The sequence below is a fragment of the Simochromis diagramma genome, unplaced genomic scaffold (assembly GCF_900408965.1).
Source record: "Simochromis diagramma unplaced genomic scaffold, fSimDia1.1 OVJJ01000463.1, whole genome shotgun sequence".
In the NCBI taxonomy this organism is placed as follows: Eukaryota; Metazoa; Chordata; class Actinopteri; order Cichliformes; family Cichlidae; genus Simochromis; species Simochromis diagramma.
In genome coordinates, this window is record NW_024386941.1 from 30,857 (window position 1) to 56,043 (window position 25,187).

At 39.9% G+C, this 25,187-nt stretch overlaps 1 protein-coding gene across 3 annotated transcripts in view; it reads left to right on the top strand.

The window, feature by feature from the left end:
• The first annotated feature begins 452 nt into the window (after nucleotides 1-452).
• Nucleotides 453-25,187, top strand: part of myo7aa (myosin VIIAa) — a 57,418-nt gene continuing 32,683 nt past the window's right edge. Inside the window, exons 1-14 of one of the 3 annotated variants that reach the window (XM_040037557.1) lie at nucleotides 453-790; nucleotides 6,125-6,192; nucleotides 18,069-18,182; nucleotides 18,377-18,529; nucleotides 20,385-20,569; nucleotides 20,858-20,979; nucleotides 21,932-22,074; nucleotides 22,307-22,420; nucleotides 22,642-22,710; nucleotides 22,850-22,934; nucleotides 23,157-23,233; nucleotides 23,730-23,849; nucleotides 24,250-24,392; nucleotides 24,657-24,867. In XM_040037557.1, the coding sequence (XP_039893491.1) occupies nucleotides 6,175-6,192; nucleotides 18,069-18,182; nucleotides 18,377-18,529; nucleotides 20,385-20,569; nucleotides 20,858-20,979; nucleotides 21,932-22,074; nucleotides 22,307-22,420; nucleotides 22,642-22,710; nucleotides 22,850-22,934; nucleotides 23,157-23,233; nucleotides 23,730-23,849; nucleotides 24,250-24,392; nucleotides 24,657-24,867 (1,554 nt within the window). In that variant the 5' untranslated portion in view covers nucleotides 453-790; nucleotides 6,125-6,174. Of the gene's footprint in view, nucleotides 791-6,124; nucleotides 6,193-7,284; nucleotides 7,399-15,506; nucleotides 15,990-18,068; nucleotides 18,183-18,376; nucleotides 18,530-20,384; nucleotides 20,570-20,857; nucleotides 20,980-21,931; nucleotides 22,075-22,306; nucleotides 22,421-22,641; nucleotides 22,711-22,849; nucleotides 22,935-23,156; nucleotides 23,234-23,729; nucleotides 23,850-24,249; nucleotides 24,393-24,656; nucleotides 24,868-25,187 lie in introns of those variants that run through there. The other 2 variants (XM_040037556.1, XM_040037555.1) reach the window with 2 other exon arrangements.

Here is a 25,187-nt window from a genome sequence, read left to right on the forward strand (position 1 = left end):
TTCTCCTGATACTGCACAATAAAATCTAGGAGTGGTAAAAATGTGTACTCTTACTGCTTTTTGGTCCTTTAAAAGGGCATAATGTTGGGGTCCAATAATCAGCCCTTAGGAGATCACATCAGTATAGACTGTGCCCGTAAGGACAGAAATAGACTTTTACTGCAGCCTATTTATGAAAGTAGTGCATGCAACGATTTTCTTTTGTCTGCATTGATGCAACTGTTGCAACATTTTCTCTCTCTCTGCCCGACGTGTGTGTGTGTGTGTGTATGTTGTGTCTAATTACAACCTCCTCTATGTTGAACCACATCACCCCCCACTAACTCTGTCTCTCTCACACAGGGAAACAGGGATCAGTGGCAGTGAATGAGCAGCTTGCCGTGTCACTCTTAATACCGGCAAGAAAGGGAGGGAGGAAGGGAGGAGAAGAGAGCCATTCTTATACCTTTGTATGACTTCACAGAGGAAGAGTGAGAGAATGTGCAAAAACAGATGTAGGAAGAAGAGAATTAGTCACGTATGAGAGTTTAACACTGGAAGCAAACAGAAGAAGAAAGAGAGAAAGAAACTGAGAAAGTTAGAGACTGGAAATAAGCATATATACGAGAAAAGGTGTGGAAAGGACAAAAAAAAGTGTCACACTGTGGAATTAACAACAGTTTCAGTCTTTTTTCCTTTTCTTCATCCTTCCATCCACCACACAGGACGTCTGAAACGAGACCAGCAGTGGATCAACAGGAGACGGAGAGTGAAACAGAAGAGGCAAGAAGTGTTCAGATCACGCAGACTGGTGAGGCTTACAGAGGCATACTGGCTTTATTCATAATCTCCTAAATCTGTGTGCGTGTGTGTGTGTGTGTGTGTGTGTGTGTGTGTGTGTGTGTGTGTGTGTGTGTGTGTGTGTGTGTGTGTGTGTGTGTGTGTGTGTGTGTGATTTAAGGGATCACCATGTGTTCCCACATGGTGTTCCAGGTGGCATGTCTTTATTTATTTCTTAAAATATTAAGAGAACTATTTAACAAGTTTACAACATGTTGAATTATATCGATGCAGTAATCACACAGACAAAATACCCGTGCAAATTCAGCATTGCAGTATTCATCAAACAGCAGTTGTTCAGAAATCATGTAAACATAAGCAGGGATGTTAGTCTGCGTCTTTAATGCTATTTGCTTTTTGCACTGGTATCATATCAGGCTGTTTAATAATAATAATATTAAATGCATGACAGAAACCACTTTTATTACACAGAAAATAGACCAAAAAAATAGAACATGTTTGAACATCTGCCTCTCAGAACAATTTCCCCTCAAATTTAAACACTGGAAAATTCAGCATATGGATGATATTTGGCTGAAGTGTGACTTGTTTCGGGACATCGTATTTCAAATGTAAACACATTATTTTGTGGGATCGGTGTCAGTAAAAAGGTCTCTCTCTTTTGGCCCTTGTTTTTTTGTTTGATACTTTGTTCAGCTGCACATTATTAATCTCTGGTTCCTTTTTAACACTCCTCCTTCAATTCTTACTGATCACACTGTTTGCATGTATCAAACCTGCAGTATCTTTAAATGTTGAGCATAAAGTGCTGCAGGTTTGCTACTCCTGCTCCCTCCCTGGGTACTCACAAGCTTTTATACTCTTATCTTTAATTTGAACATTACAATGCATATTTCCTGAACTGGGCATTGCCTAAAGGTCATGTTGACACTAATGTTTCAGCACAACCAGCTAATATGAGCAACAACAGCATCAGCTGAATTATTTGACTTCTTTTTGTCTTTCTGGAGGCAAAGAATCAAGCTGAAGACATGACATGTGATACTGTCACTGTAAGAGATGTGTTTTTCATATAGTACAGTCTGCAGGCATGCAGAAACAATTGAAATATTTAAAGTAGAGTTCAGTGTATATTTGGTATTTATTCTGGTTTCATCAGAATCATCAGAATCAGAATACTTTATTAACCATAAATAAATTAGGGGGGGGGGGGGGGGGGTTGTCTTAGTAAAATGGGCTCTTTGGTGACACTATCTCATCAGGGGGAATAAAGGAAGTTGCTTAATGAGTACATAAAGTTGAGCTGAAGCTCGCTCCTCTGGTTTACTAAATGGCAGGACACTGTCAAAAATATAGGGAATATATTATTCTTCTGCATAGCTTGGTGGGACTTGTTTACTTTCGTGTCCCAACCAGTTTGCTTAGATCTGACCAGATGCTCCTGGTTCCTGCATCCAGATTTAAAATAAAGGAGGATTTTGGTTTTTCAGTTGCCACCCTTAAGCTTAGGAACAGGCCACTACTTTTAATACTTTAAAAATGCAAGTTTGACTTTGTTTTAAATTTGATCTTGATTAGCTGGCAGTGGTTCATTTACTATGTGTTATAGATGCATTTATGTGTTTAGACCGTCGGCATCGCTCAGCATTTGTTGCTTTAAAAGGTGCTCTATAAATGCTCTCGACTTGATTAGTTTTTTTCTGCATTACACAAAATGCATCTTGAGAGTTTCTGTGGTTCTGGCTGCGTCATGCTGGTACCCACTTTTGTAAACACTATTCTTGAGGAGAAATGAGGCCTGCAGAGCTCCGGCAAACACCCATCGAGGTTGTCCTAAATCACATGAGTCACATGAATTTTGTTGTTTTTTTTATGCATACACAGCAGCTAAATGTGTTAAACCAAATGTGATGCAAAAGGCATGTTTGCGTGGGATGCATTACAAATGCTTAAATTTTCATATATCTAATTTAATAAACACAGAAACTATGCAGGATGGAGACTTCGCATTGATCATGTGGTCTACAGTTTTTCATTTAAATTATTATCTTTCATTTAAATTATGTAAATGGAAGCTTTTTGTTTGTTTGTTTGTTTGTTTTTTGTCACAGTAACTAAAATGTCCAGTCTCTCTCAAGTGGGTCTGTCCTGGAAAGCAACCCAAAACCGATTGCCTTTTGGACCATATTAGTCCACAGCTGTCCAATTAAAGGGTTTTAATTTAGCCAGTGTGCCTGACTCAGTGGGGGGTATGCAGTACCTCCCTCAGGCCTATCAGTAGGTCATGAAGGGCAAGCAGGAATTAGATTTAGGTCCACAGACTGTTAGCACGCTCTGGTTATTCAGGCTGATAAAGTTTAGATGACAATAGCACCGCTCTCTAAAGCACTTTGGTGTGTCAGAAGACAGCCGTGTCAAAGTCTTCTAAAACCAAAAATCCAGCTTCCACACTGTCATGAGAAGGAGAGAGACAAGTCAGGGCTTAGTGGTTTCAGTTCTTAGTGCAATTCTTTGGTATTTAAAAGAATTAAAGCTGCATGAAGTCAAATTCAGTTCAAATTCAGTTCAATTCAGAGTTATTTATATAGCACCAAAACACAACAGCAGTCACCTCAAGGCATTTTATATTGTCAGGTAAAGAACCTACAGTAACAGAGAGAAAAACAGTCACTCGGTGCAAGCAAGCACTCGGTGACAGTGGGAAGGAAAAACTCCCTTTTAACAGGAAGAAACCTTCAGCAGAATCAGGGTCAGGGAGGGGCGGGCATGTGCTTTATCCTGTAACATTCCTCATTCTTTAACAGCAAAAACAGCCACTAAACATTCACTAGATAAAGTAACTACTGGAAGTGAGGTGGAAACTAACCCCTGCACTGGCAGGAAGTATTGCTAAAAAGGCTGTAAACCAGAATTTACTTTCAGAACTGATATGATATAAAATACTGATATGCTCACATCGTGTTTGCAGCTCAAAACACGTTTGTAGTTGTTGCAAATGTCCTCTCTCGAAGGCCCTGCTAGAAGGACACAAGCTGTGATAAATCATTTAAACATGGAGGTAGCCTCTCTTGTGTAGCTTGCATTTTGCAGCTAGTTTAGAGAGAGGTGTTTCTTTATTCACCCTCTCCTACAGCCTAACCCGCCCCCCTATTTTTAATTATCTGTGAATAACGTTTGACTCTTCTTCCTGCTTTTCATCCTTCGTTCTTCTTTCACATTTCCCTTTATTTACTCCAAGTTTTTTCTCCATTTACATCCTTTTCTTCTCTTTTACAGTCACTCCTATCACTGCTTTTCTTTCTTCCCTTATCATTTTGTTTCTGTCCGTCTAAACGTTGCCTCACCGTTGGAGGATGTTTCACTTACACTGTGAGGTTTTTTTGGCTACTGTGTATTAATGTACAGGTATAAAATCTGATACGTGCAGACATACACGGCATGACTGCACACAACCTTTGTCCCAGCCCCCTGCTGGGGTAATTAGATGCTGAAATATTGATAGTGTGTGTGTGTGTGTGTGTGTGTGTGTGAGAGAGAGAGAGAGACATTTCATGTGTTTGTATGACATGTATGTGATGGTAATTCTCTCTGTTGTTATTATTAGACCATTTTTGTGACCTTTAAAGTCCCGGAAGAATTAGCAAAGGTCAGTGAGGGAGAGAGACTCGAGAAACAAAGGACAAAAGAAGTTAAATGCAACAATAGACATCGAGCTGGAATTAAATTCTTTTTCAATTTACACCCTGTAGTCTGGCTGACACTGGCTGTATTATTCCTGCTTTCTGTTTATTCCTCTAGACTTATCTGATAACAGTTTTTATTCAAAAAGCATTTATTTTATACTTGGACAATTATTACAGTAATGTTTTCTTTCAAAAGTGCTAAAGATTTCATGACTTTACCTGCTTATTTTTGAAAAATATTACAATATTATTTATTTGTTTAATTTTCTTGAGGTCATAGTTATTAAAGTTTTGTACCTTTCATTAGTTTTTAATTTGTTTGTTTAAGTTCAGTTTTCAGACAGGAATTTGTTGCTTCAGTTTAAGGTGACAATATTTTAGTCACTTATGTAGACGTACCAATCCAAAAACCTCCTCCCGGCTCTATAAAAATAAACAAAATAAAGAATAAAACTGAAGACATTTTCTATACCATAATAACACCATAATAGAAAAACCACTGATTACTACAAAGTTAAAATTAGACAATTAGAGGTAGTTTGGTAAAAGATGTTAAATGTTTGTGACGTAAATTAAGGAAACTTTTGAAGTGAATGAAAAGAAGGCAAATCAAACAACATCCTGTCTGAAGTGCACTGCACACCTGACTCACCGGAGAACATTTAGATTTGATATAATGGAGGTCTTAAAGGTTGAACCAGGCTCTGTTCAGAGCTCTGGTGTAACTCAAGCTGTGCTGCGGTTCAAAGAGAAACCCAAACAAAGCATCTAATGAGGTTGAGGTGTTGCAGCTGTCATACATCAAAAAGTCAAAGGATCAGCCTGAAGCTTCATCAAGAGGAGCCTGAATAATTTATTAAGACTAATTCCCATGCACACAGATACACATGCATAAACACTGTTTGCATGCGAGTGACCTGAAACGAACAAACCCAGTTATCCTGTTTACTGTAACAGAATACTGTTCAGGTGCCTCTGCTGTGTGTTGTTGTTTTTTTGCACTCATACCAGCACTCACTCTCCCATGTTTTTGCACAGTGATGGTCCCAAGCTGATCTGTGCCAGACATTCTGGACCTCATTTGACCCAGATTCATTTATTTTGGGTTCATCTGACCGTAGAATGCACTGCCAGTTTTCATTAGGCTCTTTTAATGAACTTTGGCAAAGTTTCATGTGGCATTTTTGTGCCATTTGTAAGTAGTTATTTTCCCCTTGGAGCCCTTTATAAAGGTTTCTATCAGTGAACGTCTGTTTTACTGCTACATGATTAAGAAAAGTGTTTTATTAATCACTTTGTTGAGTGAGTATTTGAAAATGGGAACAAGTAATTTTCAAGGCCTCTGCACTTTCTATAATTAATCAGTATGGCAGCTTATAACATTGTAGTTTCTCAGATGTTCGGGCACTACTTTACAACCTGCCGCCATGTTGACAAATTAAGACCGCTATATTGGTGGAGGTTGTATTAGTCTCTATTTATTTCAATACAGTTTGTCTATTCTGTTTGTTTCTAATTATACATCAGACCCAAAACCTTATAATTCATAATGATATACATAATGATGAGTTCACTGTGAGATGATCTGAATCATTATCATTTTTCCATGTATTTAAAGCAAACTCTGAATAAATGAATCTATTTCTCACTCTCTTCATTAGAGTCTACAGGTGACTGCTGATGTCCAACCATAAGGATAAAAACCAGGGCCATGGTCATTTTACAGCAGGTGAAAACACACACACACACACACTCTCACACACACACACACACACTCTCTCTCTCACACACACACACACACACACACTCACTCACACACACACACACACAGTCCTTTCCAGCTCCATATCGTTCACTGTTACACTCTGCTACAAAAGGTTTGCATGATTTGAACAGCCGGTTGGGTTAGTAGGGCTAAACTGTGCACTTTCGATGAACATACTATGGATATGTGCAATCAGTGACATCAGACAGAAATGAGAGTAGAACATATGAAACAGAGCATTTGGAGTACTAAGCTGGAGCTTTTGGCACAGAGGGACTGGCATGCAAGCTGACCTCATGTGAAGCTTTTGTCATGTTTAACACAAACATTCACCACTGTAACAACATATACTGTATGACACAAAATAATGAAAGAAGAAAGAACAACATCTGAAGCTACAGTGTTCCCACTTTATTTACTCTTTCTTTAAAAAGCATGCACACACTGTAAACAGGGAGACCAGTCAAATCAAACAAGATGCTGTGTGTATGTGTGTGTGTGTGTGTGTGTGTGTGTGTGTACTACTTTTGTATCAACCTCTTTGATACTTAGTTAATGCGCTGCTGAACTTGTCTTGTTTTCTGATCAGCTAATGAGCCCTGACAGCGTTCCCCTGCTGCAGAGGCACAAATGGGGCGAGCCAATAGAACAAGCAAATACATTCAATAATACGCCACCCATCTCTTCTGTGAATGTTTGTCTCGTCAGACACACTCTGACTTTTATCCAGTCTGCAAAGGTGTAACCAAACTAAACAGGAGAGGAGGCATGATTTACTCAGTGGAATACATTTTTTAGGTTCTTATGTGAGGAGGAAAAACAGACAGTTGGGGGAAATAATTCAGGAGCAGGACATTTTTACTTCGACCGTGGAATAAAGCAACTGTTGAATCTGGAAGACGACATGGAAAAAGGAATTTTTATGTACATATTTTTTTTATTACTCTACTTTGGAAAAGTCCCGATGAGCAGTCGTTTGTCAAATCTGGCTTGAAAAAGATTTTTTTTTTTTTTTTTAAACATGAAGGATTTTCTGTAGATGAGCAGTATGCAGGTGTTAATGTGGTAACCATGGCAATGAAAATAAACAGGAAGGGATCTGATTGGGCGCTGGAGGGCTGGGATCCAAACATACGCCGCCTCAGCTACAAATGCACCACCCTCATCAAGGTAAACTTCAGGTCCAATTAGGGGATGTTTGAATGATTGTCATTTATAAACACAAATTGTTGTGTGTTTTAGTTTATGCCGAGTTATCACCTGCTGCTAGAAAAATAAGAGGTTTTGAGTCTTTTCTTTAAAAGTTTAAGAGGGAACGTTGTGATCAGGTCACATGGTGACCTATAAAGCCCTGAGTTGGGTCAGTAGTCCAAGTGAGAGTCTGTGCACATGACCTGAGACAACGGCATCATTGCTTAAAAACATACACATAGAAGATCACTCCTACTACACTTTATGTACATATCAAATAAATCTCTGACATTTCTCATAGTTTATTTTATCCTTTCTACATAGCACAAAATGCTCTTGTAGGATTTTGGCTTTTTTGTTTGGCTTCTTTCACCCCAACCTGTGTTTATTTACGTTAAATATCTCTAATTAATTAATGGTCTACTTCTAAATATCAGCTGGAGCACATGTTACACCAACTGAAGCGTGATTTTATTAAATAAATACATTTAACATTATTTGTCCACTGTACTGTTATCGCCCAAACCTTCGATCACTGACAGTGTTTCAAGACCTTCAAGTATCTCTTAAGAGTCTTATGTGAAACGATCCATTTATCTAGCATATGTTTGCTGATTTCAGGATAAATTTTCACTTTGAAGCACCATCACATTAACACCAAGGAGAATCTGTGTTCTGTGTTCAGTCATCACCTGCTGGGGAATCACCATCCCACCTTCTTTGTCTATGACCTCCTTTGTCCCCTTGTTTCCCCATACCTCACTGCACGTCCTCCATCCTGAAGCTTCACAGTTTAAGGGAGGTGTTGGGGAGTGAGGTGCTCAGTTCTCAGATGTTTAAACGAATCAATCCTCAGATGAAAACTACTTCCTCCGGGGCCTAAGACCAGGCTATTGATTTGTGAAGCCACAAAGAGCCTCTTTGAATTGCTCTCAACGATGCTCTTCAGTTCATAGACTGTGGGAAACTCTGGGGTCTGTGAAGATGGCTGTCTTGTGATGTCAGATCAGCAGGCACACATCCATTATTTGTGGTTGGCTGCACACAGTGGGCGTGGCCATGGGCTGAAGAATTATTTTTTAAAAACCCATTTATGTCCATATAATACTATCCATCCAAAAAGATTATAAACTATTAGATACGAGACTATATTATAATTATGTTGTGTTTTAATAATGTTATGTAATTATGTTATAGTTCTCTGTTTCTGGTGAAAGTAGTAACATCCATCAACCTCCTAAATGTTTACGGGAGCATCAAACAGACGCCAGTAGTTATGATAGACTATAATTCAGAGATATCTGCTCTTTACCAAACACGCCTGCTTGAGTTGTGAGTTGTGAGTTGTCTGCACAACCTGCAGACAGACACTGTTGTGGTGAAATGATACTTACAGACTCTGGAGAGAGCTTGCATAACTTCTAGGGAACCATTTTCACAGAAAGGGTAACAAGACACCTAAAGCTGCAGTTATATCTCCAAGCAGGCCTCTAAGACTGGGTCTTAAGAACGCCAGTTTGATCAGAGTGGCTGTGTAAAAACACTCACTTGGTGTGATAAAATGCTAATATGTGGTACGTGAAACATTAAACAGTTCAGCTTAGAGGCATAGCCAGAGCCCACCTGATGAGCACGATGCATTAACCATCTAGACAAGATCAAAAATGGAGTTAAAAGACGAATGATAAATGACTTAAATTTGCCAAAGAAATATTAGCTTTTATGGCACTCTTCAAAAGAAGTGGTGTCCCTCTGAAAACAACCTGAGGCATACCATATCCACAGCTTCTCAGCTGTAGACAATGAACGGTTGATCCCAGGCAACTCACAGTCTCTTGCACTGTCACTGCAAGGCCAGTAGGAGGTGCAAAGGTGCAAGACATTAAACAATTTAAATTTTGTAAAATTATTTTTTGTTAAGTTTCCAATCACATATTAATATTACGCACTTCCTTCACAAGTACAAATAAAAAACCTGGAATTCAGAATCTAAGCTCCCCTTTTTTGTCCTGTCTCTGCAGGAAATCAAAGTTTAATCATTCAGCTGCCCACAGGTGGCAACAACAAGCTTGTCCTCCATTTCTGATTGTCCGTGGCACCTGGAGAATCCACAGTCTGTGGGAGAATATGAGTCTATAAGCTTTTGCCACACAGTTTCAGTCTTTGTAGTTGCACTGTGTAAAAACTTGCTGTGTTATTGCTCTTTCAACATGAATGTTTCTTGTGAATTTATTGTTCAAAGATTATTTTCTCTGTGTGCTCGCTGCAGAGGGCTTTTATTTGTTCATTGATGCAAAAAGAAGAGCCTGTTTATGATTTTATGGCACAATTAGCATATCACCATATCTCATCCTGTGACCTTTGATTTGTCACTCCAATCTAAATGCAAATTAGCTGTAAATGCATTTGTTGCTTGTATATTCACTTAATAACTGTCTCGTCCGCCTTTGTCTTAAATTATTGGATTATTCAGGATTTCTGCAATGATCCGAATGTCTCTTTAGGTTGGTTTATTCCCATATAATCGAAATGTGAGGAGGCTTGTTTAGCTGTATCGGCAGTGTGTGGTTTTCGTGTGTAAGTTCTCTTAAGAGTGTCCTAGGTTTGGGGCCCTTCGGTCTTGAGTTTGCATGTCACTATGTAGGTTATTGTTTATAGGAGCTCTGGTTTCTCCTTCTGTTGACATCATGCCAGGTTAATGCTGCAAATATCGACCAGGAAATTCTCACAAAATATATTCAAATTCCTAAAAATTCCCCTAATGGTTAAATAAGGTTTTAAAGAAACACAGTCAGTGGCTTCTTTAGTTACATATTGCCAGCATTGATTTGACTCCATCCTACCTTTAGAACTGTTTTAATAACATAGACCAGTAGCTGGAAACCTTCTTCAGAGATTGTGGTGTATTTTGACATGACAGCATCGCACAGTTGCTGTATGTTTGTCAGCTGCACGTCCACGATGTGAGTCTCCCATTCCACCACATCCCAAAAGGTGCTCTACTGGACTGAGATCTGGTGACAGCGTTGACAATTTGAGTAACGTAACCTGCAGCTACAGTTTCAGACTAACTGGTACCAAAATGTTCAAAAACTCCAGCAGAGGGCAGACTCACCTGAAGAAGAGGTTCAGACGGACGCTGTGCAGTCTGCAGTGGTGAGATGATACTCACACACTCTGGAAACAGTTTGTGTAACTTGAAGTGAACCTTCGAAAGTAACAAGACGCATAAAAGTTACAGCTGTGACTTGGCCGGAGCCTTTAGACTAAGAATCTCATTGACAAGAGATTTTGTGACATTAATTTGTTGATCAGACACATTTTCAAATAACAGATATTAAAGCTACTTAATGCTTGCTGCCCTAAAAGTCAAGGAAAATTCTATTGTGAGAGGAACCCCATGTTATGCATCATGTCAGTCAATAAATGACGGGATAAAATGACATCTTGTGGTTTAGAGGATAAAGTGTGACAGGAGTCAGCATCCTCGGGCAGGGTTTTCTTTATTGTTTGCATTTTTATTCAAGGAAAAGACTAAATGTGGATTACTTACCAAAAGCATTGTTGCAAAGTCACTTACAAAATTTAAACCCCATTAAAAGAACGGGGAGCAGAATGACGTACATTCATAGTTTATCATTTGAAACAGGAATAACTGTTTTCATACGGGTAGTACGTGGGGAGACCGTGGTTCATAGTTGACATCCAGAGGACTCTATCTGCATTTTGTTACCTTTCCACACAGGAGACACCATAGCAGCTGCAAGTGAGTACCTGGCTCATGTCAGGCCTGAATTATTTACCTGATGAAAGAGGTGTTGACACACACCCATCCACCACAGGCAGCATGGACATTACATCAGTGTGGCTCGTCTCAGTCACGTTTGTCCAAAGAATGAGACGTCAGGGCGTATGTGCTTTTCATGAGTCTGTGTTCTGTATCAGTGAAGTTGTAGTTTACTCTACAGTCTCATGTAAACTGGAAAAAGTACAGAACTGGCAGGACATAATGCGCTGCTGTGTCTGCAGACCAGGCCCATTTGGCAAAACATATTTTTCATGTTTGTGTAGAAGCTCAAGTTTGACAACAGTTTCAGTCTTTAAATCATCTTTGAAGACAAGTACTAGTAATTTACATGTTTTGCTTGAATTAATGTTATTTCTTATGATGGCCAGACAACCACATATGGAAAAGAAATAGAAAAAACTTATAAAGACTTGCATCAGATGTGGCCTACTTCATGTAGTGAATCATATAAGGCTTATATGATTTACTCATGAAAGTGGCCACTTTCATATATTTCTTTAGTAAGTATTCAAAACATACAAGTTTCATTTCAATAATTTTTCAAAGAATCTTATATCTGTTTTCACTCTTGTATGCTTTCATACAAGTTTCACACAAGACAGATACAAACTTTATAAGATTTATATATATCTTTTCCATGTGGGACTGCCTGATTCTAACTTCCCCTCAACTGAAAAAGCACAGAAAAGATGCTCTCTATAAATATAATGGTTTCTTCTAAACCTGCAGACCTCCTTAAAGCACCTTAAATCAAGTTATTTTGCTCATTTTCTGATCTGTGTTTTTATTTTTTGACTCTTCTAAAGTAGCTTTGCATGATTCACAGTTCAAAATAATCATTTCTATGCATTTTTAAGGCTCTCAGTTTATTCTGTCTGAAACAAGCTTCCCTCCTTCTCCCTTTAAGACAGTTTTGTTCTGACTGGTTGCTTCTTGTAAACAGAAGCTTTGAGTGGGGTGTCAGTGTGAAAACTTGAAAACTGTATGTCTGAGATTACTATAGTATTAACACTGTGCAGAATGAAGTGTGTGGCTCACAGAGTTTTATATCCTGGTTGGTCACACGAGCTTCCCGGTGCTGTTCAGTGGGTCATGTCCCCATTTGCTGTCTGGTTAGTTGACCTGGGGGCTTCATTGATCTCTGAATGACTTCTATATAAAGCTGTTAATGTGAGACTGGGGGTTGCCGTGGGGGGAATACTGCCCTGAAACATGGTTACGGGGCCTATTTGAGCCTGTCCCAGCTCACACTGGGCAACAGGCCAGTGTGAGCCAGGTTTGAGGAATTGTTGGTTTTGGTATTTAAATAGGAAGCTCAGATTATCAGCAGGTAGATCCACATATTTGATTTTGGGAGTTTTTTGAGCAGCTGCCAAGTTATTTGTGTTTCACTTGTTAGGCAGATGTATAACCCACTGCAGTAAGGAGTCACTGCCTGGGTGGGGTCTTTCTCTGTGGAGTTCTGTACATGTCCATGTGCCTGCATAGGTTTCCTGTGGGTACTCCAGTTTCTTCCATTAGCCCAAATAAATGCTTGTTAGGTGAACTGAAGAAGCGGAGCTAAAAGGACAAACTCAAGGAAGAAATCTGTCTCATCTTATAGTTCTTTAAAAACATTTTCATAGCTTCACATATGTGACGTCGAAACATTAACAGTCATTTAACAGTCACAAAGAAAATGAGTCTCCCACTACTTTCAGAATCACCATGATGAGACATTGGAATAGATGCATCAGATAACTTCAGTATACTGTGTTACAGAGATGCAGGAAGTATTCAGATTCATGGAGAAATAGAAATGCAATGCAAATGCTGAAATTGGCTGCAAAATGTCTTTAAAATCGCTCTATTTAGGAATTTTTAAAAGAAAATATATGCTTAAAGAAAAAATGTTTATGTTAGTCTATGCATATGAGAAATAATATTTACTAAACTTTGTTTGTAGTCGTGTAATTTGACTTCTGTTCAAGTAACAAACTCATCTGTGGAAAAGCTCTCTGATCTCAGTGCTGGAGTGAAAGAGAGCAGCACACAACAAGAAATATAAACTAAGAGACAGACAGACACCAAACAGATCCTCTGTGTTAAATAATTCAGCATGTGGTCTGTGTGTGTGTGTGTGTGTGTGTGTGTGTGTGTGTGTGTGTGTGTGTGTGTGTGTGTGTGTGTGTGTGTGTGTGTGTGTAACAGATGCTTGGTGGTGTAATGTTCAGGTGGCTCAGTTGGCTAGACGGAGTAGTTACTTAATTAAAGTGACTTATATGTAACGCACACTCAAACAGCTATTCATGGTGACACACTCACCCCTGAGTCAGAGCTCACGTCTCATGCTGAACACGGCTGGCATTCTTCTGTAGTTGGAGAGGAAGAAGATAAACAAACCAATATGAAAACCGTCAAAAACAATAATAATGGCCGACAGGATGTTTTAGAGTTGCAGCTAATTAAATTTTCCACCCATCCACTCAAAACTGAAAAAGTCTGGGTCAGTGGGTCATTTAGGACAGATTATTATTCATATCAAAGTTTATGCCAGTCCGTTCAGATATTTTATTTGTACAAGCCTCTGGACAGTAAAAACATTTTGATCCTACATACTGATGCAGTGCAGTGATGAAGCAGTCAGCAGCGTTGCCTCACATTGAGAAAGGTCTGGCTTTAATCTGACATTTATTTGTTTGCAAAGACGTTGTTCTCTGGAGTAAGTCTGGAACAGTAAGTCATTTCATTTTCACCAAATTTAGGTGCAAAGAGACATTTTTTCCTACAACTCAAAAGCTACTTTTTACCTTTAACATTATAGACGAATCTCAAAGAGATCTCATCAGATCTCTTTTCAACGAGTTTCTTTGTGGTTGGGCAAGTTTCACTCGTCATTTATTTATGTGCAAACTTTTAATCCGTTTTGGTTTGGCCGATTATGTCACAGCCGGGCGACAAAGGCTGTCCCAATTAGGAGGCTGCTCCAAATGCGGCCGACCCATTCTTCATTTCGCCGAATTTCAGGGGGGTTGGGTGTATCCTCCGTGGCCCAACCTATCCCAGAATTCATAGTGTGGTCCAGCAAATGGCAGCAAATACTTAGTTTTAATATTACTCTTATTACCCTTTTCAATAATTTATTATTTAAACTATTATTTATAATATTTGGACAATAATATAAAAATACTTTTCAAATGCGGCAATAGCGGAGGAGCGCAACTAAAAAGTTTGAAATATTACTCTTTATGGGTCACAAAATAAACTTTTAAGATATTTTCAAGAAAGTAGGTTTGTAAACTTCAAATATCTGCTTGATTTATCAAGACATCACATATTACATGTTACCCACCAGCTCGATAGCTGACTGGGTGGTCAAGGCTCACTCGAGCCGGCGAGAACACCGGACTCCCGGCACATTGTTTTCAGACCCTGCGCAGTCTTTCGCTACTCAGGTTAAACATGATATATAAATCACTTAGATAACTTAAAAATGCTAGTTTGGCTTTTTTCAGTGTTTCATTTGTTCCTGAGTAAATCGGTTTGGCTGAGATTAAAGTTATAGTTTTCATACGGCTGAATAAACGTCAAACAGAAAACTGATTAAACAGAAGTGTGAGATGGTCGAGAATTTACTCCAGTGTCCTGATATACTTTAGTGAGCAAGGAACAGACGGCTGAGTTTATTAAACTCCACTGAGACAGCTGGTGATGCAAATCTCAAGGCTAGACCGTCCAATTTCACAGCCTCACACTTCCAGGCTTCTCGGTCTTCGGAGGACAAGCCCCACATAGACGCCGAAGGCTGGGTCCTCCGAAGGATGCGGCCCCTGAATTGGGACACAGCCAAGGCTAGACACACAGACATGGAGCATGACTGGTTAGGGGAACAGACGGAACAAACACGGAAACAAGAGTAACTAAACATGAAACACAGGAGGCACAGAAACCAAGAGACTAGAAATTCTAAATAATAATGAAAGCAAAGACTATTAATAATTCAAAAACACTGGGTCACCGACTCAGGACCATGACAGCATCTGAAATGACCAAATTCTACCCTCCTCTCAAATTTAAGCTGAAAGTGAAAGGCCATTATTTTACTTATGTGATGCATCCTGTGGTGACTACAGCGTATTTATGACAGTAGGAGCCTGCAGTGGGCTTATCTAGGCAGAAATCCAACACCATAGGACACACCTGAGGAGGAAGTGACACCTGGTTGCCATGGGCAGCAGGGGATGGGTTAACAAAATGTGATGTAGAGAGTCTGGGAGAGAGCGAGAGAGCAGGAGGATTGTTGGTCCCAAAATGTTACAGTGGAAACTTACTGCACATTTTCAAATTGATTTCTTTATTGAAGTTTTTACATCCAGCAAGGTGAGAAAACAGGACCCTGGTCTGGGCAGAGCTGTTTGACTGTAAGAGGACTGATACTCGACCTGTTTTTCTTGGAATTATTTTTCAAACACAGGTGATGTGTGCCTGTGATCTGGGAGGGATTTTGTTTGTTAAACATTGAAGATTTTGGAGAATTTTGCAAGAAACTAAAATTCAATGAACATCTGAACAGTTTTGAAACATTTCCTCTCATACGTGTGGGTATCGCCTCTAGACCGTTACCTCTGGATATAACTGTGAGCGTGCTTGTAAGTAAGTTTTCACTGTGCACGTGAAGATGTTCAAGCGTCGGGATTATGTGGAGCTTTATGAGAAGGATCAGGCCAAATGGGCGCTGATACGCAACGTCAACACTGTGATGAAACACAGCACTCTGCTGCCGGTATGCTGACACTGCTTGTGTCTTAAGTCTCATGAGTCATAATTACATGGCTGTTATCTGTAGCATTTGTGTTGCTCCCTGCTTTGATATTTACGTGTGCCTTTTTTCTTATACACGAGAAGAACGCTGATGTAATACTGCAGAACTGTGTGTTAAAATAATTATGCATGGTTTTCTGTTCTGGGTCACTTTTGACTCATGGGTCATCTGAAGAGATCATGTGTGTTTACGTTTTTAACATGGCTGTTTATGTGTGTATACTTCTTTTACTCATGCTTCCCATTTTAGCTTCTCTTCATTCTCTCCCTGTTCAATCCAGAATTTAATTTAGAATCCCCTGCTCATGTACAAAGAGCTGCATTTTAAGCCCCCATCAATAGTATGTTAAAGACCTCATAGTGTTGTACACTGCTCAACACACTAAGGGAATAATTGTCAGTCAGAGTAAGCTTCAGTTAAACTTCGTGAGCATTGAGCTGGTCAGTTAAGGGGACTGTTAATGCTGAAAGACAACGATGACACAACCCCCAAAACAGGAACAACTTTACAGGTGTGAATGTCTCTGACCACGCAATCAGAAACAAAAGTCATGAGACCTGAGGGCCCATCGTCCTGTAGTGGGCTCTGTGCTCACTGCTCAACACCGTGAAGCCCACCTGGCATTTTCCATAGAATACCAGTATTGGTAGGTCCACCACTGGAGCCCTGTGCTTTTCACAGATGACAGCAGGGTCGTCCTGAGCACGTGTGACAGACATGAAAGGGTCTGGAGAAGCTGTGGAGAACATTAAGATAGCTGTAAAATCATTCAGCACGACTGGTTTGGTATTGGGTCAGTGATGGTCTGGGGAGGCATATCCATGGACGGACACACAGACACTACACGCTAGGCAATATCACCGTGACTGCCATCAGGTATCAGGATGAAGTCCCTGGACTCACTGTCAGACCCTACGCTGCTGTAGTGGGTCCCAGGTTCCTCCTGGTGCACGATACGCCTCATGTGGTGAGAGTATGCCGGCAGCACATGGAGGATGGAGGATCTGATAACACTGAGGAGGAGCCACCCTCAGCTGACTTATATCCAGCTGAGTGAGACATTATGTTTTGGTCCATCCAACCCTGCCAGGTTGCACCTCAGACTGTCCAGCAGCTCAGCGATGCCCTGATCTGAGGTCAAGATCTGGGAGGAGATCCCAGGACACCATCTATTGTCTCATTAGGAACAGGCCCCGATGTTATCAGGCATGCAAGCTTCTGTAGGCCGTACAAACTACTGAGTACCATTTTAAATGGCTGCAATGATTTTTTGTGAAATTTTGACTGCAGTAGTTTTAGATTACTGGCTTAACATAAAATCTTTATGTAAATTGTATTAAACCTAAAACTGGGTCTAGTGGTAACCTACTAGAAACGTCTGGAACTGATTAAAGGTCAGACAGAAACCCTCAAAGCAAAGCAAGGATTGTCAGTCTGCTGCAGGTACTGTATTAAAAGCCAGTCGAGTGTAGAGTAAAGGTATATAAGACACATTATTAAAGAGAAATAGTTCTCAAAGAAACCATAATTTAATTTCACGTACAGAATCCTGTAACACAGAGATGAAGGTAGAAGTTCTAACTTCTAGGGGGAAAAGCTTTTTATGGCTTTATTTTGGGCCGAAATCAGCAGATTTTTTAAACTGTATTATTCGATTTTACTTTTCATTTTATAAATGCAGGTTTTCTGTCTTCATAGCCTTTAAAATAAAAGTTTCAAAGACATTTAAGGATTGCTGCTGTGTGGCAAGATTGCTTCGAAAGGCTTTGAGGAATTATTTAACCTACAGTCTGATTTCTTCAGACCACGAGCTGGTTCTAGGTTTTGATGAAAAATATTGTTTTTCATGATGAGTTCACATATTAACGCACTTTTCTGTCAATGCTGCTTCACGGTTTCTTTCTGCTTCTGGCTGATTTCTTCATTCTTCATTGCTGTTACTCTGACCTTGATACTTACTCTGTTACTCTGATGCTGAATGATTTAACTCCCAAAATCCTAACATCCTGATTTCGGTTTGACTGTCTGACTTCCTTTCAGGGCGACTATGTCTGGTTGGACCTGAAGACTGGTCGGGAGTTTGAGGTGCCGATCGGCGCAGTGGTCAAACTCTGTGACTCCGGACAGATCCAAGTGGTGGACGATGAAGGAAATGTAAGCACATACATACAAATAAAACTTGTTTTTTAAAGAACATGTCTTGGGAAGCATGTCAGTGTCTAACACTAATCACAGACACCATGTGACCGTTGAGAACATTAAAAACGTTTTTGTTTTTTTTGTTTAGGATCAAAAATGTCCTGAATTTCCAATGTGCTTTCTCAACTTAACTTCCCATCCTCCTTCAGGAGCACTGGATCTCCCCCCAAAATGCCACCAACATCAAGCCAATGCATCCCACCTCCATCCATGGGGTGGAAGACATGATTCGCTTGGGAGACCTCAATGAAGCTGGTATCCTCCGTAACCTGCTCATCAGATACAGAGAAAAACTCATATATGTGAGTATTACTGCAGCGATTACTGCAGGGCTGAGCCTACTGAATCTAGTTTACCCTGGACAGGCTCCCAGTTCCTCACCATTATGGCTACTCTTCACAATTACATTACACTTACAACTTGACTCAAACTGTGGCAGGAAGTAGTGTTTGATATATTAGAAATTGTAATCAGTACTTGGAACCAAGGAGTGACTGAACAGGCTCAGGCAGAAGCAATGCTTAAATATGAAAAGCCTAATTCTGCTCATTAAAGAAACTCTATCAACAACTATGTAGGGTACAAACTAAATCATTCACACTTGTAACCCTCATCCTGCTGGATGGATGGAACTCCAACAATAGAAATACCTTCATGTTTATTCCCTTTAATACTGTTTAAAAAGATTTTTCTACACAGAGTAACAAATATTTGCTCTTCTGCACTAAAACAAAACTTTATATAAAGTCTTTTCTTAATTTTTTATTTGATTATTTACATTACTTTACACTAAACCTAATTTGAATCCCCTCATCCCCAATGGGTCGCAGCAGATGCCCCTCGCTGAGCCTGGTTCTGCTGGAAGTTATTTCCTGTTAAAAGAGAGTTTTTTCTTCCCACTGTCATCAAGCGCTCGCTCATAGAGGTTTATCTGACTGGGGTTACGCTGTATTATTGCAGCGTTTTGACTTTACAACATAAAGTGTCTTAAGGCAACTGTCGTTGTGATTTAAAGTTTAAGGCTTTAAAAGGCTTTAAAATTTAATACAAACCTCATTTTTATATAGAATTTGCTATATCTCATTTATTTTGACCCTACTGCTATATGTTGTCTGTTTAAGCAGCTTTTTAACACTTTATTCGTCACCTTACTCTTTTAACTCTCTGTCACTTTTTTCTCACTCCTCTCCTGTCATCATAATACCTTCCTTGCTTTATTTTCTCATTACCTCTGTTTGTTACCCTCCTTTATTTGTTCCTGTTTCTACTGAAGACAAACTGTGGTGGCAGGGTAAGTCAGCCCCTGAAACCCAAGCATAGACAAAGGCTAAAAAATATACAAGGATATGCACCCACTGCATGGATTTAATGCACGCTGCATGGCCTCGATCACAGTATACAGCGTGTTTGCTGCACGTTTCAGTAGACATCATGTATTTGATGGGACTTCTTTTCTTATATGCACTATGGATGGATGTGTCATGTTGGCGCAGGGACTATAGTAGCTCACTTTGGCTTAACAGTAACCAAACTGAGAGCTGCACCATGTTTCCAACATGGCTTTCTGTTCTCTTATGGCGAACAATGATACGTTCTCATTGTCATCCTTCAACATCTGAGCTACTCGACCTGTGTCAGCTCATGTACGCGCTAACCGGCAGCGGCTTGTTGCTCGATCCTTTTGACAACAGACAGCCGCATGACATTTTTTTGTAATATTTCTGACGTTGTATTGTGGACATTATACTAAAGGATCTTCAGCTGTCTTCTTTGATAATTTCTCAAACTTAACTGAAAGACTTTTATCTGATATTGGCAGGTGCTTTAATCCTTAAACATGAAACATAAAATGCTGACCTGTTTATGGCTGTTCAGTTTTAAGATGTGTTTTTGAATTATTTGTTAGCTTCTTATTACACTTTGCCTTCCTCTGGTTTGGACCCAGGAACTGTCTTTTGAACTCGTTCATGGTCAAGTCCTTGGAGGAATTTTCCAAGTATGGCATGTTGAGGAGAAGCAGATGTCTGTAGGATTTGTAGTTACTCAGTACTTATCTTCTTTTACACATCAGCTACCAGCAGTGTGAGTCCAAAACATCAACACCCGGGTGACCTAAAAAAAAACACAATTTGGTTCATCCTCGTTTTTTCTGTACAGACGTACACAGGCTCCATCCTTGTGGCTGTCAATCCTTACCAGCTGCTGCCCATCTACACGGCTGACCAGATCCGCCTCTACACCAACAAGAAGATCGGTGAAATGCCACCTCATATATTTGCCATTGCTGACAACTGTTACTTCAACATGCAGAGGAACAACCGCGACCAGTGCTGTATCATCAGGTTAGGAAAAGTTCAGACTGCAGGTGGCTCAAATACAAACCAGCAATCATACAGCAAGGATGTGAGTTTTAACCATGCAGACCAAAAGGTTTGTCAGTCAGTCAGATATCTATCTAAAGTTTTTATTTTCTATCAAATTATTAAAATTTGTGATTAAAAGAAGAAAAAACAAGAAAAGTAAAAAACTGATAAAAATGTAGATATCATCAGAAACTTTAAAATGATAAACAACCTCTTGGTCTTTCTTAAACATGATCACATTTTCTCGCTGTTGTTTTGGTTTGATAGTGGTGAATCTGGAGCAGGAAAAACAGAAAGCACCAAACTGATCCTTCAGTTTCTGGCGGCCATCAGTGGTCAACACTCCTGGATAGAGCAGCAGGTCCTGGAGGCAAACCCTATACTAGAAGGTAACACACACACACACACACACAGAGAGAAAAGTGAGCTTTAACTCATTATCTGGAAGAAAATCTCTATGAAGTAGACAAACTCACAGATGATGATGTGGATTCACTTTAGCATTTACGTTTATTCTCTCACAGTTGTAACAGAGACATGTTAGTTCAGTAATCTTGCAGCTGAAGGTTTTACAACTACCCAGCAGCACAGACTGAGACTGTGCTGACTACCAAAGTTATTTTTAAACATGTACATTACTTCATTAAAAAATATTCTGCATTAATAACATTTTAAGCTTTACCTGAAAGTTAAAGCTTCAGATAAGATTTACTGGATGTATTATAACAAAATTCAAAATGATCAGAAGAGCAAAACACTGTAAGATAGAGGTCTGCAGCAGTGCAGTGACAGGACATGAAACATCTACCTCCATTTAATTGTTAATTAAATCAGCAGGAATTACTTATAAGATGAAACTAAATTAGCATGATAAATACGTCGTTCAACATCTCTGGTCAATTCTTTGCCAGTTAGCCATTCATTGTGATCAAAAATCAACTACTTTGGCTTAAATGTTGGGCAAAATGATAAAATGTGACCCCGTGATTCTTTGTGCATAAGCCAATCTACTTTATAGCCGTCATGATAAAAGCAGGCAACCTATTACGTATGTGCAGTGCACTGTGAGTGCAAAGCAGGCGTCATTTACACTTCAATCCAGCATGGCGTGAATGTTTCACCTGAGAGAAAGACGATCGTGAAACAACACACCACGCTACATGCTCACATGTCTGAGTCTCCTCTCATATTTCAGTGAATCTACTGAAAACACACAGTGAAAACATTTACAGCCAAGAAAGAAGATAATTCCTAAAGAGTCTCCATTAAGATTCCCAGTGGGCAATCAGACCTCGACAGAAATGTCTTTTGCATTGTTGGTGTTTTCTGTTTTTCTTCCAGCCTTTGGAAACGCAAAAACGATCCGCAATGACAACTCATCTCGTTTTGGGAAATACATTGACATCCATTTCAACAAGCGAGGAGCCATAGAAGGAGCCAAGATAGAGCAGTACCTGCTGGAGAAATCCCGAGTCTGTCGACAGGTAAGTCCGAAGCTGATCAGCTGAAAGTTAAACTCCTGAGCATTTTCTCAGTAACTAACTGTGACATAAAAAACGTCATTCTGTTTATCGTCTTGGCTTAAAGTGAAACAAAATAGCCAAAAGTCAGTTCTATCTTATGATGAATTAATCCCTGCAGTCTGCAAAGCCTTACCTTATCTTTTATAATATGTAGTGGTGTAACACTGATTTGACTTTTCTCCTCTCTCTACAGGCCTACGATGAGAGAAACTACCACATCTTCTACTGTATGCTGAAGGGAATGACTGTCGATGAGAAGAAGAAACTGGGGCTGAGCAAAGCCACGGACTACACCTACCTGACCATCGTGAGTTACTGTCTCACGCTGCGTAATTGGCTGATCAGTCGCCTTATCGGTCAAGAGGAGCTTTGATCTTTACAGCTGTTGAATAGTCTCTTATTAGGGGATCGTGCCAATCAGGAAAACAGAGATTATATCAAATAAAAATAGGATAAAAAAAAGTAAATAAAATATGAAAAGACAAAGACTTTGTTCTGATCCCCATCCATCCCTCCGTCTCTTTGCAGGGTAACTGTACCGTTTGTGATGGCCGAAACGATATGAAGGAGTACTCCAACATCCGCTCTGCAATGAAGGTACTAACCTGTGTGCTGCTTTACCTGAAGTTAATATTGTGTATTCAACTATTTAAATATCACCAACATACTGTTTTTATCATCTTATATTTGAAAGACACTGAAAGGTAATGATTGTTGCTTGGGTCTGTTTGCTCAGGTGCTGATGTTCACTGACAAGGAGAACTGGGAGATTTCTAAGCTGCTGGCTGCTATACTGCACATGGGAAACCTGAGATACGAGGGTAACGTGAAAAATATTACCAGAAAAGGAATTCGCTGTTTACTCGTCCGCTGTGTTTAGCTTCCTGTAGCCATGTTTCCTTATGAGTATTGTTCTTAGTGTCCAGTCCTTGCAGTCCACACAAGTACAGACATAATTAACACCTCGTAAAAATTATCTGTGATTTTAATTTTATTTATAAAGAAAACTTCTTTAGACACTCTGTTGATCTTTGACCTTTCAGCGCGCACCTATGACAACCTTGATGCCTGTGAGGTGGTGCGGAGCCCTCATCTCACTACTTCTGCCACACTATTAGAGGTGACACACACACACACACCCTTTCATCCTCTTTCATCCTGTTTTGCTTTTCTTGCCCCTCCTTCCTTTGATTAGATGCCCCTCATACACAGATGGATGGGCAACAAGTGGGCGGGACTTCTATATTCACACCCATAGTTTTGTACCTACGTCCACTGCCTTCATTATTTAAAAACTCTGGTCAAGTTTAATATGATCATCCACCACTGTGACAGTATATATATGATAGAAAATAAATAATAGTAGAACTGGCCAGCAGTTTCACCCTAATTTAAAGATCCCATTGTGCTCAGACACATTATCTACCCACCCTTCTCTCTTTTAGTCTAATCTAGCAGTGTCACTGTTCAGTGACACTCAAATCAAACCTCCATTCAGGTGTTAATAAAAGCAGTTTTACGCTATTATTTCACAGTACTTCAAAACCGTAAATTTGATTGGATGTTTTGGAGATTCATTGAGGAGCTCCTGTGTTTATGTGTCTCTGTGTGTTAAGGTGGACGTTAAGGATCTGATGAACTGTCTGACCAGCCGAACACTCATCACCAGAGGAGAGACGGTCTCCACCCCTCTCAGCATGGAACAAGCTCTGGATGTACGGGACGCTTTTGTTAAGGTACAGCTCATAATTATCACACTTCATTCATTTAAGTTAATGAACTAAAGGGGTTAAAAGCCCCACGTAGCAGAGATGATAAAAGAGAATAAGTTGAGATTGTCCAACACAGACTCTGGTGTGAACCTTTTCATTGTATTTCCTTTCCTTTAACACATTTTCAGAGCCATTCAAACACTTTAAGTATCTTACATCCTGCCATGTTTCATTTCGACCTGCAGGTTTGCAGAATAATGGTCTTCTTCACTGCCTCTTCCAACACATGTTTGCATTTCCACCAAGAAGTGGAATGAGACTGAGACAGTGATCAACACGCACATAATATCTCTACTAGAGATCAAATCCTTCATTGGGGACCTTTAATGTGTTGAACTGTGACTTTGTCTGTGTGTGCGCGCAGGGTATTTACGGTCGCTTGTTTGTGTGGATCGTGGAAAAGATCAATGCAGCCATTTTTAAGCCTCCGTCATCTCAGCCCAAAGCGCTCAGACGCTCCATCGGACTCCTGGACATCTTTGGCTTTGAAAACTTCACAGTAAACAGGTACATTACACACTAACTCTCACATAGTGATGCTGTCCACCCTACCCACTAAATCTTTGTTCTGAGGGGTTTCCAAAGCCAGCTACAAATCCCTTGTGAGTGAAGTGTAACGTCCACAAATTTAAAAAGTTTGTTCTTATGCCTGTGGCATTGTTTATGTATTTATTTTGTGAAACCCACTGGCATCACTACATATTGAGTTAAAGTGAAATATTCTGTCAGCATTGTCAGCTTTTCCGTCACTTCTCGTCCTCGTTCCTGCAGCTTCGAGCAGCTGTGCATAAACTTTGCCAACGAGAACCTGCAGCAGTTCTTTGTGCGTCATGTGTTCAAGCTGGAGCAGGAGGAGTACAACCTGGAGAACATCAACTGGCAGCACATTGAGTTCACAGACAACCAGGATGCTCTGGACATGATCGCCATCAAACCCATGAACATCATCTCACTCATCGACGAGGAGAGCAAATTTCCGAAGGTATGCGCTCCCATATTTGTCTCACCTGGTCTTTGATTCCCCAAAGTTCAGCTCTGTAATGATGACGGTATACGTGCACCAGCAGTGGAGCATTTAGCAACCAAAGAACCAGAAATTCTCTGCAGGAGCTGAAGGACACCAGAAGCATTTAAGAAAAGAGTACTTTTTTTAAAAGTACAACTGCAGATAAAAGATGCTACACAACTGTTGTACAGCTCTCGGGACAAGAGAAGCAGAAACACTGTGCTCCTTACAAACTGAGCAGAAACATGGCTACTGTGACAGCTTCTATTGGTTCATGGAGTCTGCGTTTTGAAGAA